At 32.4% G+C, this 20648-nt stretch overlaps 1 protein-coding gene across 1 annotated transcript; it reads left to right on the top strand.

Moving 5' to 3' along the window:
* Positions 1–470: 470 nt before the first annotated feature.
* On the top strand, positions 471–19084 carry LOC149478587 (nose resistant to fluoxetine protein 6-like). Its single transcript, XM_089708375.1, has 12 exons — positions 471–570; positions 6243–6379; positions 9263–9578; positions 12270–12381; positions 12905–12992; positions 13349–13524; positions 13772–13957; positions 16291–16470; positions 16845–16995; positions 17416–17593; positions 17961–18103; positions 18691–19084. Exons 1-12 carry the CDS (start codon positions 516–518, stop codon positions 18799–18801), a joined length of 1833 nt encoding a protein of 610 aa, XP_089564501.1. The 5' UTR covers positions 471–515; the 3' UTR covers positions 18802–19084.
* Positions 19085–20648: the final 1564 nt, after the last annotated feature.

Below are 20648 nucleotides of genomic sequence, written 5' to 3' on the forward strand. Positions count from 1 at the left end.
TATGTAGTTTTAACATGTAGGTAGGTACCACGGGCCGGAAGCCGGCCGTGCCGCCGCGATTCTTCGCCCGTTCCCAAAACTGAAGCAAGCTTTAAACAGGATTATTTCCTTACCAGTTAACCACATGTCAATAACATTTGGATTTAGAAATAAACGTCGATGCTTTCAATAATGTTAATGCTCTATATATATGCCATATGTAGTAATTTAAACAGCTGTAATAAGTTAGAGTTGCTCCTCTTGGAACACACAATCAAACTAGATAATAAACAAAAGCACGTAGGCGAAGCTCCCCGGTTGCCGGCCTGCCTTGAAACTGCATACTTTCCCTCCTTCCTCCGACAAAGGTCCCAAAATGATAACACACGCTAACACCGACGTAATCAACGCTGTAATAAAAATATTAAGATTCTGCCACACGCACGGTTAAATAAAAGTGCGGAAACAGAAGTGGTCGAGTTGATGTCTGTGTGTGGTGCGGCTCAATCGTGACAGTGTTGTGTGGAGTGCCAGTGATGGGGTTGCTGCTTCTCTGTGTGCTCACCGTGGCGGCGGCGGTCGAGTTTAACGGTACGGCTGCTTTTAACGCAAGGAACTTTATATTTATAAGTTTGTATCAGGATAATAAGGACCGTAGTTAGGTTTAAGGGAAAGCGGAAATTTTCTTTAGAGGAAGGAAGTTTAAGTCAGGTTAGGTTAGAAATGCTGAATTTTTTTTACAGGAAGTTTTTAAGCGTTGTTTTAAAGGAGTTAAATATAAAGGACAACATTTGCAACAATAAATATCTAAACAATTGTAAATAAATGATTTAGTAATTTCGTTTTAGGGAAGAAATATCAAAGTAGTGTTTGAAAGCATTAGAATTTCTAAAAAATATTTAAATTATTCTTCTAATAAGGACGTCTAGTATACCCTATAGGTTATTTCCTGAAAAATTAAGCTATGTTTAACTATTTTAAGTTCAAGTTATAGAAGAAACCATAAAATATTATTATTTTATAAAATTGTATATATAAAACTATAGCGTATATTTTCATGAATGAAAAAGGAAACAAAATTTTAACAGTAATAATTAAATCACAGTGTTATTTACTTTACACTTTATACAGTAAGCTATTCTTGTCGAAAAATATAGTTTTTTCGTAATTATTCAAGAGGATGATTTTTTTGTTGATTTTACATTTAAATGTCATTGCTTTAATTGTATTAAAATTCCTTTGTTCCCTCTAAATGAGTTTCGAAAAATCAAAACAAATTATGATTGGAAAAAGAATTACACGACTCTTGAAGGTTGAAAGGACGAAATGTTTTATGTTGTATTTAAAAATACATTAAAATTGTAGTTAAACACACTCATAGGTTAATACTTAATCGAATGTCATATACAAAAATATTTAGGTATCTTTATAGATAGATAGTTACTTGAAAAAATAACATTTCGGCTTGAAAAAAGTAGTAAAATATTATTAAACATAACCTATTTGTATATAATGTTTTTACATTTAAAGTACTCCTCCGTACTGAATTACGATAGAGTTAACTACTCCATCAAAAAACTTAATAAAATGGATACAGTAGTTTTGCTATATATTTTAAATCAACAATTCATCTAGATCAGAAACTCGTTTATCAATATCATACGATGGTTTTCCGAACCAGTTGATTAATGATGAAACGTATTGGTTGTTAATAAAATGACATACAATCATAAATGTGGTGTGGCTAGCATTGTTTTGTGTTTCCAAGGCAAAGGAAAACTAGTAAATTTAGAGTTTTCAATCTTCTATACTGAAAAATGAAAAACAAATGAAAAATCGTTTATTTGCTTCATATCAGTGCAACATACTATAAAAATGAGTCGCAAAATGTGTCGGTAAGCGCATATAACTCGAGAACGGCAGAACCGATTTCGTTAATTCTTTTTTTATAATATTCCTTGAAGGACGAGGATAGTTCTTATGGAGAGAAACCGTAAACATGTACCACGGGCGAAGCTGGACGGACCGACAATGACTTTTATAGTCACCTATTAAAATATCTTATACTTAATCGTGATTGAAAGGAATAACTAATGTCCATTTTAATTCTTAGATACTAATGAGTGGAATTATTTTTTTGATTGTGAGTTGTATATCAAGTCCACAGAACATATAAAGAGAGGTATATGTTCTGTGATCAAGTCGCAACGGAGCTATTTAATAGTAGATACGATTTTGTATCTGGATATCGAGGAGGCTAGACAGTGGCATTGGCTTCTTTTTACCGCTGGGAAACATAGATATTCTGATTTACTCCGGAATTTCCTAAAAATTTATGTACTTATGTAAGAAACACCGCCTCCTTGGTACAGTGGTTGACGCGTGAGCGTATAACCGAGGGGTCCTGGGTTCGATTCCCGGTGGAGACGAAGAAAAAAAAAATGTCTCGGTCTGGCAGGACACAGAAGGCTGATCACCTACTTGTCCCTAAAGAAAATCGATCAGTGAAACAAATGTTTAATGCATCTGCCCCTTACCCCACTAGGGGACATTTGACTTCACTTTTTTTATGTACTTATGTATGACTCGTTCAAATCGCATATATAACATAAAACAATGAAGAAGCGGATAAGAAATATTTTAGTGCTAATAAACTTTAAATATTAAAATTATTTCCTTTGTTAATTTTAATAATGAGACGGTAATTACGTGGGAGACTCCTCGTTAAATGTAATGTATGTATTAGGGAGTTATATATACGTATCTAGTATGTAGCTACGTATTATTAAAAAAAATTAATCAGTATAATAATATGACAAATGTATTTTACGTCTGACTATCACCGCCCAAAGCAATGTCAAACAGTATCAAGATTTTTGCTCAATGTCAATTAAAATTTAAAATACATAAAAATAATATGTAAATCATCGTTTATTTTATAAATATATACTAATACCATCTAATACTAATAATATTATAAAGCTGAAGAGTTTGTTTGTTTGTTTGAACGCGCTAATCTCAGGAACTACTGGTCCGATTTGAAAAATTATTTCGGTGTTAGATAGCCCATTTATCAAGGAAGGCTATATTATATCATCACGCTAAGACCAACAGGAGCGGAGCAATGCGGGTGAAACCGCGGAGCACAGCTAGTCTAGAATGTTCTCCAATGTTCCATGATCTTGATCTTTGGCTGAAAAATATATGAACAGAGTTCTTTAATTTGTCTGTAATGCTAATTATAAAGGTCGCGTTACATCAAGGAGGTTACGTTTTTACTTTAACTCAAACTCAAACATTAATTATTTATTCAATTAGACTTCTTCTAGAAGCACTTTTGAAACGTCATTACATATTTTTAACATTTACCACCGATTCGGAAAGCAGTATCTATGGAGAAGAACCGACAAGAAACTCCATAGTTGCTCTTTTTAATCATGTCAGTTACAAAATACATATTATGTAACACCATATATTATCGTAATATGCCAAAGAACTGTCCTGTGGTTTTTACGCGACAACCCTCCATGGGTTTTTATCGTCCATATATTCCTTAATACTGTAATAGGCTCTCTGAACTAGTACTTTTTTTATATAAGTTTTAAATTTAGAACTACTAAACTCTTTAATATTATGAGGAATTCTGTTGTAAAAGCACCTTGACCCATAAATGAATTTTTAACTTTAGCTAGCCGGAAAAATGGCATTTCAATTTTATTTCTGTTTCTTGTGTCATAACAATGTCTATCTCCTATAAGGAGCTAATAATAGATTTACTATTTAATAACCATCTAATATGTACAACATTATACCTAATGTTTATATCACAACGTTATTACAATTCGTTTTTCCTGCTCACTCGGTTCAATCACTTACCTAGATTTTAAATTTAAATGATTCATTCATGAATTGTAACTTATAACTGTGCTTATTACGTTAGATATTGTATCACAACTATCAAAAAGATAAGAGAACCCAATAGAATAAAATTAGCTACGGAGCCCTTGCTTGTACAATTTTTTTTGAGCCTTTTCTCTTGTTTCTATTTGGTAGTAATATTATCAACATCAGCATAGATACGTTAATTTCAATTGATTATATATTTATATAATTAATATTAAAATGCAGCATCGCAGATAAGACTTTAAAACAATTGAAACTGTGCATTTGTGCATGACAGTGCTAATAAAACAATTTTTTCAAAACACTACGGTTAATAACGATAATCGCCAAGTACAAAAATATATTTTGTAAAACCATATCGTATCATATTTTTCCTCTTTTGTACACAGCTTAAAATAAAAAACGATAGTACATTATTTAGTCAAATTTTCTAGCTTTAGCGTAGTACTATTATATATGATGTGCTTTAGCTCGTAGCTTTTTGTTGTCGTGTGATTTTTGTAGAATGTTCACCTATGTTGCTAGGAGGATACATGATCAAAGTAACTTCTCACTATTTGATGTATACATAATCATTACATATAAAAAACATAAGATATTATACAAAAGGCTATAATTAGTAGATTTAACAAAGAGTTTTTTTCGTATTTGAACAGCAAAAAATGCGCTGTTTTATTAAAATATTATAGAAGAATAATTGTTTTATCAGTAGCTATAAAATTTAACGGTAAAAACATTGCACATTTTATCTACGATACTGAATCAAATGTCACGATGTGTTTCTTCTGCGACTTCAGTAATGATGCGGAGTTAGTTAAAATTAATTGAAAACTTCAATTTCTTTTTGCAGCAATTAAACTATTAATTTTTAGGGAAAGTTATTTGCTATAATATGTACTCAATTTATCTAAGAAGCTGAAGAGTTCGTTCGTTTGTTTGCTGAACGCGCAAATCTCGAAAATATGTGTCCAATTTGAAATATTTCAGTGTTATAGATAGTCCTGCATTTATCGAGGAAGGCTATAGGCTCTACATCATCACGATCTAGCCAAATTCACCGTAGAGATGCGCGTAGAACCGCGGGGCATAGCTAGTATAATTTATCGGTACTGTTATTTATCAGTATCATCATGCAACTAAAAATTTTGGAGAAAAGGAACAAATGGTACTTAATTATATCAGTCCCACGATGTAAAAAGCCGTGCGTCATAATAAAATTATTGGATAAACCTTTTTGTGGTTTTACTTACAAATAAGGCCTTTTTGATAATGCATGGAATGTATCATACAGTTTAAATCTAATACCAATGTATGTACATTGTCAGCTGTGCCATTTGCATATAGTAGGAAATAATATACAATTAGTTACGAGTACGGTTCGATCAATTAATTGTGTTATTAATCACGTACGTTTGGATATAATATGCAACTATTTATTATTTTTATTTATTATGTATGTATTTGTATTAAGTGTACAAGGAGTGCAAACATGGGTCATAAAATTTTAAAATGTAGTAAAATCATATTTTATACGACTCCGCGTGAAGATTATAAAATAGACGAATATGAGCTAACATTGGAATCTCAGTCTTTATTCAGTTTATATTTGTAAATGTTTAAAACTCTAAATGGATTTTAATTCTACAAAAAATGAAAAATTGCAGTTGCAGAACTGACATAGGTAGTCTGCGTTAAATCCCTACTTCCCCACTTAATATTATAAATGCGAAAGTAACTCTGTCTGTATGTCTGTCTGTTGCGCATTCCCGCTTAATCCTCTCAACCGATTTTGATGAAATTTGGCACAGACAATCTTTAGACCCTGAGAAAGAACATAGGCTACCTTTTATCAAAACACCACGCGGGCGAAGCCGCGGGCGGAAGCTTGTTATAATATAATCATAAGTCACATCCTATATCTAGGTACAACATACTTATAAGATACAAGTATGTGTGTCTGCTACGCCTTGACAGCTAGCAATGAATAGTTGAAGTTAAGCGACCCGAAACACTGACACAAAATTTCGGGTCATTTGTAACAGGATGGCGGTTCTACAGGGGTCTTAGTACGCAATGACAAAAAGAAAAATGATGGTCAGAACGCTGATACCGGATACCTTAAGATACTGTAATATTTTATATTAGAGAATCTTAACATAAAATATTATAGTATCTTCACCGTGTGTGATGCGCTTAAGAGTTGAAGCATCTAATAGGCTGCTTATCAATTATTATCAAATATACGAAATGAAATGATTTTGCCCTTGGTCTGCTAGTGAAATCGCAGGACACCTAGTTTTTCTGAATATATAAACTACCAAGATTAGATTATTAATAAGAACATTATCACACATCAACAGATGACACGTACTACGCGATGCCGCCGCTGTACCTTCAGGACGACTACGAGCAGTGCCTGGCGACGCGCGGCACCTACTGCCTCGGCTCCTTCCACCTCAGCGGATCTGATCAGAACGAAATTGCCAATATTATAAAGGTAGGTTGTTATTTCTACTAATCTCTAATCTTTTGAACCGGGCTGATATTAGGCACAAACAAATCATCATCATCATCAGCCCACATACGTTCCCACTGCTGGGACACGGGCCTCATATGAGGGTACGAACAAATCAGCAGGACATAATATAGACGACCATTTAGTTTGTAGATTACTGTTTTGTTTGTATCTTACTACATTTTTATTACGTAGGTATGTAGCAGATATTTGTTAGTCACCCAGAGACTTGTAACTTCCCTTTATTCAGCTCGTTATCATCAATCATACATGTTATACATTCTCGTGCATTATATTGTTATTTATAACTTTAATATTAAAACTAAGTACTTACCTTTAAATCCGGTATAATAACTTAAGTACCTACACCAGCCTTTGTAACGAATAAAAAATATAAAACCACAAATAAAAATGGACCGTGAAATGTATAATATTCAATGAAGTATTAATCTTACTGGTAGCTTTTAGTGTAATTAAGTGTTAGCATTTTACTTCAAAAATAATAACGTAAAGAATCTCTTACTTTTTAAAAATTTATCGAATATCTTTTCAAAGTCAAGGCGGTCATTTTTTATTTTATTATAAAAATAATAATTAGTAAGTAAACATATTATATAATATTTATGTCTGCGATTAATATGTGATAATTCTAAATGTTTTTCTAACTAATCAACACGTTAGTGCTAAAACCTCGAAAACATATTGCAATAATTTCCCCTATTATAGCATCATGATTAATGTTATTAAACTAAACACGAGAAGGTCAGTCCAAACCCAGAATATTGCTAAACACTATTTGATGCCCAAACTAGACAGTTGAACCTTCACTTGGACGCAGATAATTCGGCAATAGTTAGCTCTACATTTGAGATAAAGCCTTCATCGCGGTCGCCGCTCGAGGTCTTTTTTATTTTGAAATTAATTTAAATTTTAATATGGGCTTTCCGATAAAAACCCGGTGTGAAGTAGTCGACTAAAATATGTTGATCAAGTGATTTATTAGAAAATGTACCGAAACAAATGTTATATTGTAAGATTGTTTCCTAATCCTACTGGTTGTTTAAATTATAATTGTTTTACTATAAGCCTATTATAAATAAATAACACTAACAGTAATTTAATTGACTCGAGCAATATATTTAAAAGTATATAAAAACACCCATTACATAAACATAAATAAAATGATATAAAATTCCTAAATTTTAATGAGTTACAAATAAAAAATAAACATACGGTATTATACATTTGTATAAATATTTAACAGATAATTATCTTCGACTTCAAAACTTAACCACGCCCGTTAACGACAAAAACGTTAAATATTACACCCGGATTTAAAGTTATTCAACAAAAGTTTAAAACCATTAAAAACTCATAATTTATTATAAACACTCCTTACTTCGCCCTTTTTATAAAATTATATACCTATTACACATAGATTAAGTACATATAATAGATGAAGTAGTATTCATCATTGAATGTTTTAATGTTTATCAAAAAACGTAGCATAGATTAAATTTAAGAAAGATAATAATATATAACCTGCAAATATTAATTTTGTTTTTAATAAATTATTAAAGCGATCGCTCTATGTCGATTACATAGAGCTAAAAAAAACTGTTGTAAACTTTTAATTCTGGTTGAAAAAAGTAGAGAGCGAGCGGACAGTGTTTATCCAAATCTGTTGTGTTAGAAGATTTGGCACAAATATCAAAATACACTACAAAGCTTAGGAACTCGCTATTAAGTTTCCATTCCCATACTCGCGTAAGAATAGGTACAAAAAGTTTTCGTAAAATTATACATATTATATTATAAGATATTATTTATTCACCATGAACCACATTAATTTATCATGTTATTTATATAAAAGTCAATGAAAAACTTATACCTATGGAGAGTTACTGATCATCGGAAAATACCCAATCATGTCCTTTTGGACCAATACTAGTTGTGTTATTTTATGTATGGCGCAATATAGTGCAAATATTTCACACAGCCTCAAAATGTCTCTTGTAGGAGCAGGTTGTCTTCTATTTTTAGGTCTATTTTAAGAAACATTGGTATATTTATAAACATTTAGTTATTTTCCAAGATATTACTTGCATACCGAGTCGTCGATTTTTTATTGGTACATCGTTGCAGTTGTAAGCTTTAGATATTATACATCTTAGAATTTTAAGCGGATAATAATATATCAGGCAATATTGTATTTGGCAAAATTGATTGATAAAATTAAAAGATTAGGTTAGAAACTGCTTATGTTAATTTAATTATGTTCCGAAGTTCCCTTACCCCAAAGTTTATCGGCATCGCAACTGGCGGGTGAATGGCCTCTACATGTAACATAAATCAAAAACGTTAACAGCTTAACACTCAAGTCCGGATTGTTTAATTTGACGAAATAAAGCATTAACAATTATTATAACACGTTTGGAAATCATAAGGAAATAAACATTGAGGAAATCGGTTGACCGTTGTGCGTCGTTTGGGTTCATCAGAATTTTCTTAATAATTATTCATTATTTAAAGTTTAAGGTGTTTGGTAATTATATGCGTAATATGATTTATCAATTCACATTGTGATACCTAATAATAATAAAAACAAGCGTTAATATGTACTGAAGTCATGAAATGTTTTTATAGATTTTACATGCTCGTAAACACGTTTTCTTCTATTATTAGTCAACAATAAAGAAGAAAGCATGATTCCATTTTTTTTTATATTTTACGTATTGCAAACAACACCTCTTACCGATTTAAAAACTTAAATGTATATCACGTGATAACTAAAAAAAATATTAGACAAAATATGGACCCCGACTCCTAATTTCCTCTTGCTTTTTTGCCAATCCCCTTCTCCAGGCGTATTCCAGCCAAGTCCACCGCTTCAACCACACGCTCATGCACCGGGGCATCTGCCTCTCGTCCACGTGCCCCCACATCGAGGAGCAGCTTGCCCCGACCCAGCGCTTCGAGCGCTGCGTGCGCAACCTCACGAGCGCGAAGTACGGCCTGAACTCCAAGCTGGTCAAGTTCGAGTACTGCAAGACGAGAGACACGCCACCCCTGGTGCCGATAGATGGAGTGGACTTCGGCTTCCTAGCGGTGTGCGTGGTCATCTTGCTGGGCAACGTCGTGGGGACGTTGTATGATGTGTTTAGAGATCAGAGCAATAAGCGTAAGTATAATTATCGTATGTGCTGCTTAGTGTGCAAACATGTTTATTTAGGTAGAGTTTTAGGATATAGATAAATTAGATAGTGGCTGAAGAGGTAGATTCCAATATAATAATAATTCCTTATATTTTGTATCGTTTTAAAGTACACTTAATACTATACCATCGACTGAGGGTTAAAACACCATCCATAAGGCATAAACATTATTATAGGTATATCTGTTTAATATAACACATTAAAAATGATTATTTAGAAATTAAAGACTTTTTAACGGATTTTAAACGCGATTTATTCATTATATTATTTTCCCGACGTTTCGAACACTTCACGCTTGCTGTAAAGTGTTATAATGAATAAATCGCGTTTAAAATCCTTTAAAAAGTCTTTAATTTCTAAATGTATAATACTCGCGTAAAATCAAACACTAGAAAATACTATGTTATGATTATGTTTTATACACAATTAATAAAACACAGAAAATCGAATTATATGGTAGAATCCAGTTATTATGTCGGATTTTATGACTTATGAACATTTTATTAGTCACTATTTACATAATATTTTAATCAAAATCTATTAACAAATAATTTATAATTAAATTTTAAAATATGATATGAATAAATAAGTATATATTTTTAACTCGGAAATTAGTGGCAAAGTCAAGGTAGCTGATTCATTTTAAATAAATTATAACTCATAAATTGGTGACAGAAAACACCCTAGAATGCATCGTAAATAATCCTATATAGTATGAGGATGTTTCAATTTGTGTCTCAATTTATATTTTTTATAGAAAAACTGGCTCAAAACACAATACCTAGATATTATAGCTGGTACCTAACCTACACTTATTCAAAGTGAAGAAATCCTTAGAACAACATAACAATTATAAACAAGTAAGTAAGAAATAGTAAAACTACAAATCAATTGAATACAAATCACTGTGAATAATAATCAATAAATGACCCCACGATTCTTAACCTGTTTCAGTAAAAACAAAGATTTACCGAGAAAAATCTTCATAAGCAGTAGTTCTAAGTATATGATTATAAATAATTTTCCGATTTAATCTGTTTAGTAGTTAAATAACCAGTTCAATAATCATCACTTCGCATTATTAAATGTAACACTTAATTGATTCCGCGATTTGTTTTTATTATAATTACATATTTTCGTACGTAAGTATATGATAGGAAGAAAAAGAACATTGCGACAAGATCAAAATAATAGATGTATAAAATTGCTACCTGTATTTGATTGTAACACTTTAGGATAATAAGCTAATCTCTTACAAACATTCGTAATTTATAATGTAACTAGCGGTCCGCCCCGGCTTCGCCCGTTGTAGGTACAACATGTAGGTACATGTTTAAACTACCCTATCTCTCAAGTTGGATCGAACTGCACATGGTGTGCGAATTTTATTATAATCGGTTAAGTGGTTTAGGAGTCCATTGAGGATAAACATTGTGACACGAGATTTATGTATATTAAGATTTATTGCATAAGAAAATATGTGCATTTGCAACTATCTAGTAAATTCTTTTATGGTGGCGATTTTTAGAGCCACACCTAATATTGTATCTAATTATAACACTTTACTTCAAAGTTCAAACTCAAACAATTTCAATTAGATTTCGTTCAGAAGTGCATTTGAATAGTCAGAATACATCTTATCTTAATATATATATATAAATCTCGTGTCACAATGTTTGTCCTCAATGGACTCCTAAACCACTTAACCGATTATAATAAAATTCGCACACCATGTGCAGTTCGATTCAACTTGAGGGATAGGATAGCTTTTATCCCGGAAATCCCACGGGAAAGGGAACTATGCGGGGTTTTCTCTGAAAACGCGGGCGAAGCCGCGGGCGGAAAGCTAGTTATTTTTAGTTTTACCACCAGTTCGGAAATCCGTTTCTATAGAGATAAGCAAATCACGTCATTATAAATAATCCACAAAGAAATTACAATACAAAGTATTGATTATAATAACGGATAAACAGAATGTCAGCGGAAATCCCAGGCATTGTGTGAACAGCAAGGTTTAGCTCAGAAACTGGTTGGATACTGCAAGTTTTACTTGACTGACTTATATTTTTAACGGCGGAATTTATTTATTAAAAAGCGTGTCACTTTCAATATAAAGGTCTAAATAACTTTAATAGGTAGGTTCAGTATTTGCTAGAATTTAAATATTTTAGAGAGCTTTTTAGAGTAAACAAAGTAGGTAGGTACTTTTTCTCGTTCATGAATTGAAAAGTTTATACTTTTTTAATATTCGAACATAATAATTTTTAACATTCAAATCATAAGTAATTTCCATGCCTATACATATTTTTTAGGATTTATTTCAGATTTAATATTTTGGCAAATTATGGTCGCTCTATTTTCACAAGTCATTCGTTTATATTTGCTTACATCTTGAGAAACAATCCAAATACATGATTTGACCTTACCATAAAAGTTTTTGGATTAAAAAGAAATATCTTAAATTTCATTATTGTTCACAATAAAGTATATTGATTGACAAATCAAAGTTTTTATTGTTTTCAATTTTAATTGAAAATGAACGTAATAATTGTTGTGCAAAAATGATCACATTATAGAATAAGATTTTGAAAGACGTAAAAACATGTTAGTTATTTATGTGATATTCGACGCATTCTATTCCAAACCCTTTCTTTCAGCAAATCGTTTACTGGTGGCTTGGTCGCTTCGGGCCAACTTCAAACGACTGGCCAAAACATTTGAGAACGATGACACCAATATGTCTCGCCTCAACCCAATCCACGGCACCAAGTATGTATATAGTAATACTAGCTGTTCCCCGCGGTTTCACCCGCATTGCTCCACTCCTGTTAGTCTTAGCGTGATGATATATAGCCTATAGCCTTCCTCGATAAATGGGCTATCTAACACCGAAAGAATTTTTCAAATCGGACCAGTGGTTCCCGAGATTAGCGCGTTCAAACAAACAAACAAACAAACAATCAAACAAACAAACAAACTCTTCAGTTTTATAATATTAGTATAGATTTACAAGTATATTATGTATATTATGTACTTATAAAGAAAAGTTAGATTACAACACTAATATAATAATACAACAAAATGATTAAAATCAGTGTGGGCAGCTTGTTTTGTTTATATTCGATTTGTAAAACATCCCAAAACAGTACCTATTTATGAAAAGGCGGAAAGGACGGAAGATTCTTTTGTTTAAGGATTTTTTGTGTTAGATTTATTTTCGCATGATTTGATGAAATGATTTTATTAATATTTATGCGATAGGATAAATTATATCTGAAAATGTTGTTTTCAGAGCCATATTCCTGATGTTGGTGATGATGGCTCACTCGGTCATCATCTATCATTCTGCGTATCTCTACAACCCACTTTTCTTGGAAATTGTAAGTATTGAAACATAGAATAAATAAATAAATAGAAATTAATAATTTTTGTCGGAAATCATAGTGATAAATTAGCTATGAAATAACGTATCTAAATAATATTCTGAATCGTTAGCTAGATGAGTTGTATAAATAAATATTTAAAGTGATAATATGTTCTATGCAAGAATGCTTTTTACAGCAAGATCGCTATAATATCGTCTTTGCTATAATATATTTTAAGTCCATCTTGAAATACAACAGCAGCTTACGATACTTCTTTTACTTGATTAATTATTTAACCGAAGTTCCCAAAAAGTGACGTAGTATCCAAAATGTCTTTTTCTGTTAATGACCATAGACTATGTATTCCACAGAACCGCCAGCACCCCCTAGCGGCGATCCTGCACAACGGCTCAGTGATCGTGCAGACCTTCATCATCCTGTCCTGCTTCCTCTTCACGTACAACTTCTTGCTGCATGTGGAAAGTAATCCGGAGAAGAAGTTCGGATTTAGAGTCTTCTTTGGCATTATTCTGCATAGATTGGCCAGGTAAGAAACAATAAAAAATCGTTTAACAATTATGGTACGCATATGTAGAGCTATAGGAAAATGTGGCGTGTACAAAAATCATGAATTCATGTTCTCTCTATTTTCTTTCAAGTTTTGTTTTCACAAAAAGCATATATTTTGGTGATAATCACAACCCATCCAGCCAAATATGTCTTTACTTCCAAATTATTAACCTTGAAATAAAATCAACATTTATTTGTCATTAAGTTAATCTTCCAAATTGCAGGATAACCCCGATATCCCTGTTCATGGTGGGCTTCACGGCCACCTGGAACCGCTTCGTGTCCGACGGTGCGCTGTGGAGGCCCATCATGGAGAAGCAGTGCCAGAGCTGCCGGGAGAAGTGGTGGGCGCAGGCGCTGTACATTAACAACTTCTACAAGCCAGACACAAAGTGCTTGTTGCAGACTTGGTAAACAATCTTGCTTTTATTGTTTTAGTTTTTATAAAAAAGATATTGAAAAGCAATAGCCAAGCGAATTTTAAGGTTGTGGTAAAATTTCCAAGTACTGCTAGATTTCATGTTTCTATTTTTTATGATTTTAGAATTACACCTAGAATTGATATTATTTAGGTAATTGGACATCTGGACTTAGATTTACACTGATTATTTAGTATCTATTAATCTATCTTTTGAAATATCTACGATACTGAGTAGTCTTATAAATTGTTAGATGTATCATGTATGTATATCTGCCTACCCACTTGAAAAACCTTTTGGCAACCAAAAATGTAACAATCTTATGCTTATTTATTAAAGTTTTGAGTAATCATAATATGCCATCTGATATTTAAGCAAATAAAAATCTATACTAATATTATAAAGAGGAAAAGTTTGTAAGTATGTATGTAAGTATGTATGTATGTATGGTTTTCACGCAAAAACTACTGGACCGATTTCAAAAATTCTTTCACCATTAGAAAGCTGCATCTTTACTGAGCAACATAGGCTATATTGCATTTTCAAAAAAATTAGAGATCCTTACCAAAAATGCAATAATGTAACCCAAGGTGTAAAAAAATCCTCAATAAAACTTCTGTCATCGCGTGCGCTGCGGAATCTATTGAAGATAGAACAAAAAAATGTTCTACAGTATTATAGAATGGATCAATATCTACAAGAAAGTCCGCGATACCATATGTCCATCTTCAGTAGTTATGTTACTACAACAACTTTTTTACGTTTTCAAAGTAAATAGAAGTGCCGACAGTAATCAAACCATGTTATCCATACACATATATTAATCCTTATCCCATTAAATGATGTTTTATTATAGACTGTTTCAATACCAGCAAAATACTTTTTAAATGAAAAGAATTGGATATTCCATTCAAAAGATATAACGAATTTAAAAGTGTCAATCTACAGAAAATAGTACTGTATACTGTTCGAGCAGGCCGTAGTGCGGGGGTCACGGAGGAATTCTACCAATATATATGCGTCTTGACGGAACACAGTGGGGTTTTGGTCGGTAGGAATCCGACATAACCCACGGCCCCTCCCCTGGAGGCCGTGGGTATCTATGTAAGATTTCCCCACTAAAACAAAAAAAAAAAAGGCCGTAGTGCGGGACGGGGTAAAGGTGATTTTCATGTCCGACCTATAGTAGACTTTTCACTGTAAAGATATCGCTATCTATGCGGGTGAAACCGCAGGGCATTGCTAGTAAATAATAATTTGCGTTCAACGGATATATCCTGATGTATATTTTACGCACCTGTGTAATATGTTCCAATCGAAACAACTATTTTTTGTTTTATTTTTAAGTTAACTTTTGACTTATAAAAATAAAATAAAACTCTTAACCATAATAACCTTGATAAGCTAAGGAGTGGAATTGCAAGCATTGCACAGTTGAAAATAAAACGTATTGTTTTTTTAGATGTATGTTAAAGTACATACCTACTGTGTGCATATTATAGTATTTTACGTCGCAAGTTTTTGTAAAGTTCAGACGAAAAAACTTACAAAATATTTTTCCTATTTATACACTTTTTATTAGGTATACCTAATTACGCGTATGTTAAGTTCCTTCATAGAAAGTTTGTATGTGTCCTTTTCAGTAAAAATAAATCAAATTCTGATGAGATACACACTAAGTACAATGAAATTTTGGTTTTACCGTTTTACCCTTAGAGCATTAAACCAATAAAACGTTGGTTTAATGCTCTAAGCCTAAAACAGTTTCATGACTACTGAAGTATGGCAACAAAATTGAAATTTATGATAAAATAAATACACAGTAATTAAAGTTCGCGTTATTTTATGATACCAAATTAGACTTTATTTATTTACTACCAAATTCGAATATAATATGAAAGTCAAGGGTAAAATAAAAACCTCAAGTTCGCATAATTTTGCAAGGTTATTTAATAAAATTTGCAAGCATTGCTAGAACCTTCGTGTTAAAAATTTAAATAAACTAATCTTATAAGCCTTCTGAACTGCCCAAAATAATTTTATTTCTTTTATTTTTTACTTAATGACACATTTATTATTATGTAATAATAACCCGATTTATACAAAACCATGACTTTTATAATAAACAGGGATTACATAATTTTCAAACTATTAATGGGTTTCTACAATACACGTCTATTTTAGAAGCATTCTTGTTCCATCTTTTGCACGTGTGAACCCGAGGCAGACCGCTAGTAATAATATATGAAAAATATTTTACATTTTATTTTTGTACATCGGTACCGAATTTTCATCGATGATAACCAGGATGATCAATTATCCAGGTTCTTAGCAGTAGACATGCAGCTGTACGTGCTGGCGGTGATCATCACCATGCTGGTAGTGCGGTGGAAGAAGACCGCTGTGAAGATACTCGGTGGCCTGGTGATCACCGCGATTGTGGCCAACTTCATTGCCTCGTATTACTTTGATTTGAAGGCTATCGTCTTTGTCACTTATCCTGAGTGAGTTTATGATACTATGTTTACAATAAGTAGATAGCAAAATTCTTGTTGTTATAGGTGTCCTAAAATTCGATGTAGATTGTGTTATTTGTAGTGGTAGTGTAACAAACATCCGTTGCGAACTCTTGCTTTTAAAATATGTATTATCGAATCAAGAGATTTTTTTATCGAATCTGAATCCCGCCTCGTGATCGAATTTTTCCTATTCTTTATAAAATATACTAATTCATAAAGCATTTGAATGCTATAAAAACTTATCTAATATCGAAGTGAATGCACAATATCATAATATATTTGCAAGTATAATAATGAAGGTCTTCTTATAAAAAAATGCACTGACCTCGTAAACTTCAATCCCTATATTTAATTTTTAGATTGCTCCGAAACATCTACGAGGGTGAGCGTTCATTCAATTGGCTGTACGCGGCTCCATGGGGCAGCCTGCCCTGCTCCCTGCTGGGTGTCCTTCTCGGCTTCCTGTACTACTACCTGAAGGCTGATGACGTCAAAGTTTCCGAGTATAAGGTGAGGAAAGATTAGGGGCAAGTCGTATATTATTAGGAATGTGGAGCAAATAGAGATGATGTGTTCTAATATGATTAAGTGGCAATTTTTGTAAGAAGAATACTAAAATATAAGAAAGAGTTCAAACACAGTACAATCAAAAATAAAAGAGTCTAGTGTTTGTGGTTATGACCATTGTTTTCTTATAAATAAGTAAATGATTGAACGAAATTATTGATGAATAATTATCAGTTTACTTTTATTTGACTATTATTGTATAGTATACTGTATAGTCTGATTTTTAAAACTGCTATTATAAACTTTATCCCTTGCAACTACAGCCTTTTCCTTACAAGTTACAACCACTAAATCTTCTACATCTCATCTCATTCAATTCAAGAACCACGTTAAAGTCTTTCGTCAATGATATCCCCATTGCAGTGGTTCCGCATAGTATACCGGTTCACCACCCCGTGCATGCTGGCGTGGATCCTGTCGGGGTACTTCCTGCAGGGCGACCGGCCGCGCTTCGTCACGGCGCTGTATGCGGCGCTCGACCGGCCCGTGTTCGGGGCGGTCATGTGCACCATGCTGCTGGGCATGTTCTATCGGATTGATAGTAAGTGTTCCTGTTACCGACATAACAACCGATCTTCTAAAACAGCACAAGAGTCGGTGCAAACGGACCATGGTGATGGACCACAGCCACTAGTGTCTAGCGATAGCCAATTGACACATTTTTTCGTATATTTTGACGCGGACACTGTAGCGTGGGGTCGCCAGCGGCACGTGTGCGGTGCGTCAATAGCTGAGACACATAGAGAGATGACATGATTGTTAGAGCAGTAGTGGTAAAGGTGGGTAACGGTATTGGTACTATGGTGAGCGAAAAAGAAACAACTGAAATATTAGCGGGTAAGCAATATATCAAAGGGCTATTCCCGGAACGCTAATAACCTATTTAAACAATTTTAAACTATTTCCAGATTTCTGGTGGCGCTTCCTTTCGTGGGGCGGTTGGCAGATCCTGGGCCGCATGTCGCTGTCAGTTCTGATGACGCACTGGTCCTTCAACCTGTTTCAGATTGCTATCCAGAGCAATTTGAGCAGGATATCTTTCTTTGACGTTGTGAGTATCATGTTGCGTGTATTATATTTGATTTTAGTATTGTTTATAAATTATAAGTAACTGTTTTAGAAATTAAAGCTAGCGAGTAATTTAAAACAACAAAACATCTATCTTACTAAAACTTTTAGTATTGACCAAGCTATATTATTTAAAATTAGCAAATATAATTTTCGATTTCATGTGCCTACCTGACAAACAGCGCCATCTATTGATAAATTAGTTAAAACTTAAAGCATAGTAACTTGATAGCATGGACTAATAGCTTGATAGTAACCAATAATCAATATCAAACATTAAATAGTTCGATGATTATTATTGATTACAATAATATAGTATCGATGGATGGAAGTTGCCTTTTATGAATTAATATATAAGTTTTTACCCTTAGAATAATTACACATTGTGTAATTATTCTAAGTTTTTACCATTAATTTTTTCGATCATGGGAAAAATGAAAGAGATTCAATTATTAGATACGTCCACACTATGAATATTTAATAATTTACATAAAGATAGTAAGCAAAAAAATAACTTCGCATAATTACATACCGTAAAACTATAATGTTTAACTCACGTATTTATTTCAGGCGGGTCATTGGTACGTAACAATGTTCGCGACATACACAGTGTCGTTCCCGTTACATCTCTTGGTCGAAGTGCCGCTGCAGAAATTCCTACAAGCTGTTCTAGGAGTATAATACTTAGTTTACTTTAACTTTAAGTACTCAGTACTATAGTATTATAATATAATATATTATATATACGTGGATAAGGACTATGTTTAATGTGAAATCTAGTGTACATATTATACGTAAGACGGTATAATGTAAGTAGGTATTTATAGTTAAAGGGTATATTAGATTAGAACATTACTTACGTAAGAATGGAACTGCATTTCAATTATATAAACACAAACAAAATAATTTCTTGAAAATAAAAAATGATGGCAACTGGATAATGGAAAATATAAAATCAAGCATATATTTTCATTTTAGTATAATAATTATTTATAACTACTTTGTATTGTTACCTCTTGACGCAACTGCATTTTATAGTTAAGATTTTTCAAAGAACGAACAATTCACTAGTTGCACTTTTATTTCGATTTTTATTACAAAAAAAACCTGCGACTGGTTGGCGGTTTCTATACATAATCGTCAGGTATATTATATTATTATCATAGATTTAAAAATCGAATCATCTAGGTAGCTTGATTTATTATCTATTCAGGTTTTTCATTTTTTTCTTAAGTAGAACTTGCCAGATATTATTGTCAACTGTTTTAAAATTACGAATAGGGTTCTATTTATTTCCAGAGAGACAATCATATAAAATTTTTATAAATCCACAATTATTTGCAATTTATAACTTTGTAATTTGTAGGATTATCTTCTAGCAATTCAATAATAAAGACGAGAATCCCTGAAGCCATAATATGACATTGAGATACTATTACTACGTATGGAGAAGACACCGCCTATATCACTTATGTTCCGCTCAACAGAGGTCAACCGGCTACACTGCACTCAGTCGCTTTAGCGCGATGGTCGCGTTCATGTCTTGTTTCTTTTAAAGCAAAAAAACCATGAAACTTATCAAATAGTGTCCTCGAGTGTGTTACGATATTGCACTAATAATTCAAGTAATGCGGCAAAGTGCAAAGAAATAACTTTTCATCGGTAATTAACTAGATAATCATTTTTAAAACTTGGTTCGAGAAAAATTTTTGGCGGGCGCCATTTTGTGTCATTTCTCATAGACTAAAAATTTAAGAAATTGCATTGGGTATGAAAGATGTTTAGATAATAATATTAGATGATGTAAATTTTTATAGTGGAAAATAATAATTTGACACATTTAGAAAAGAATGTACTGTGGATATTATTTAAAAAAAGGTTAAATCATGAAAGATGAAAATCAATTACCTACGTATAATTTTTTTTTGTTACATTGATTGGTTTAAATGATAAGTTTATTAATAATTTCTTTATAAGATTAATTATATTATTTTTTTTTGTTACATTGATTGTTTTTAATTGATAAGTAATAGGCAGAATATTTACAAAGTGTCGCCTCTATAGCGGTGAGTCGATGACATCGCTTAATCTTTGACTCACTAGCCGCCCAGCGCCGCCGCGCTTGCAGCACAGATTTTGTTCGTGGTGTCTTCTCAATACGTAATAATAGCTCAATGTAATATGATAAAAATTGTAATTTTTATTCCGTATATCTTTACTCTGTGATAATTAATTATTGTTATAAATAAATGTTAAATTATGCCAATAAAAATAATTTAGTAATTGAAACATGTTTTTTTTTTCTTATTCATGAACCCGTGCATGAACCTATACCATATTGTAATAGAAAGTGAAATATGTACTATTATACGCGGGCGTAGCCGTATGATATTTATGAAAAAAAAGCAGCATAAGCTGAAAATATAAAAAATTTAAGATTCTAATGCTAACTAATTTTTTTTTACCGACGATAAAATATCAGAACCTTATTACCAGATACCTTGAAAAAAAAACCTTAATTTTTTTTA

The sequence above is a fragment of the Colias philodice genome, chromosome 21 (genome assembly GCF_061535455.1).
Source record: "Colias philodice isolate Cphi_HAF_F1 chromosome 21, ilColPhil1 Martin Lab GWU primary, whole genome shotgun sequence".
In the NCBI taxonomy this organism is placed as follows: Eukaryota; Metazoa; Arthropoda; class Insecta; order Lepidoptera; family Pieridae; genus Colias; species Colias philodice.

Coding starts and splice junctions, on each gene's coding strand:
- LOC149478587 (XM_089708375.1), top strand. CDS start 516: ATGGGGTTGCTGCTTCTCTGTGTGCTCACCGTGGCGGCGGCGGTCGAG. Junction 6,380..9,262: donor AAATTGCCAATATTATAAAG/GTAGGTTGTTAT, acceptor CCCCTTCTCCAG/GCGTATTCCAGCCAAGTCCA. Junction 9,579..12,269: donor TAGAGATCAGAGCAATAAGC/GTAAGTATAATT, acceptor CCTTTCTTTCAG/CAAATCGTTTACTGGTGGCT.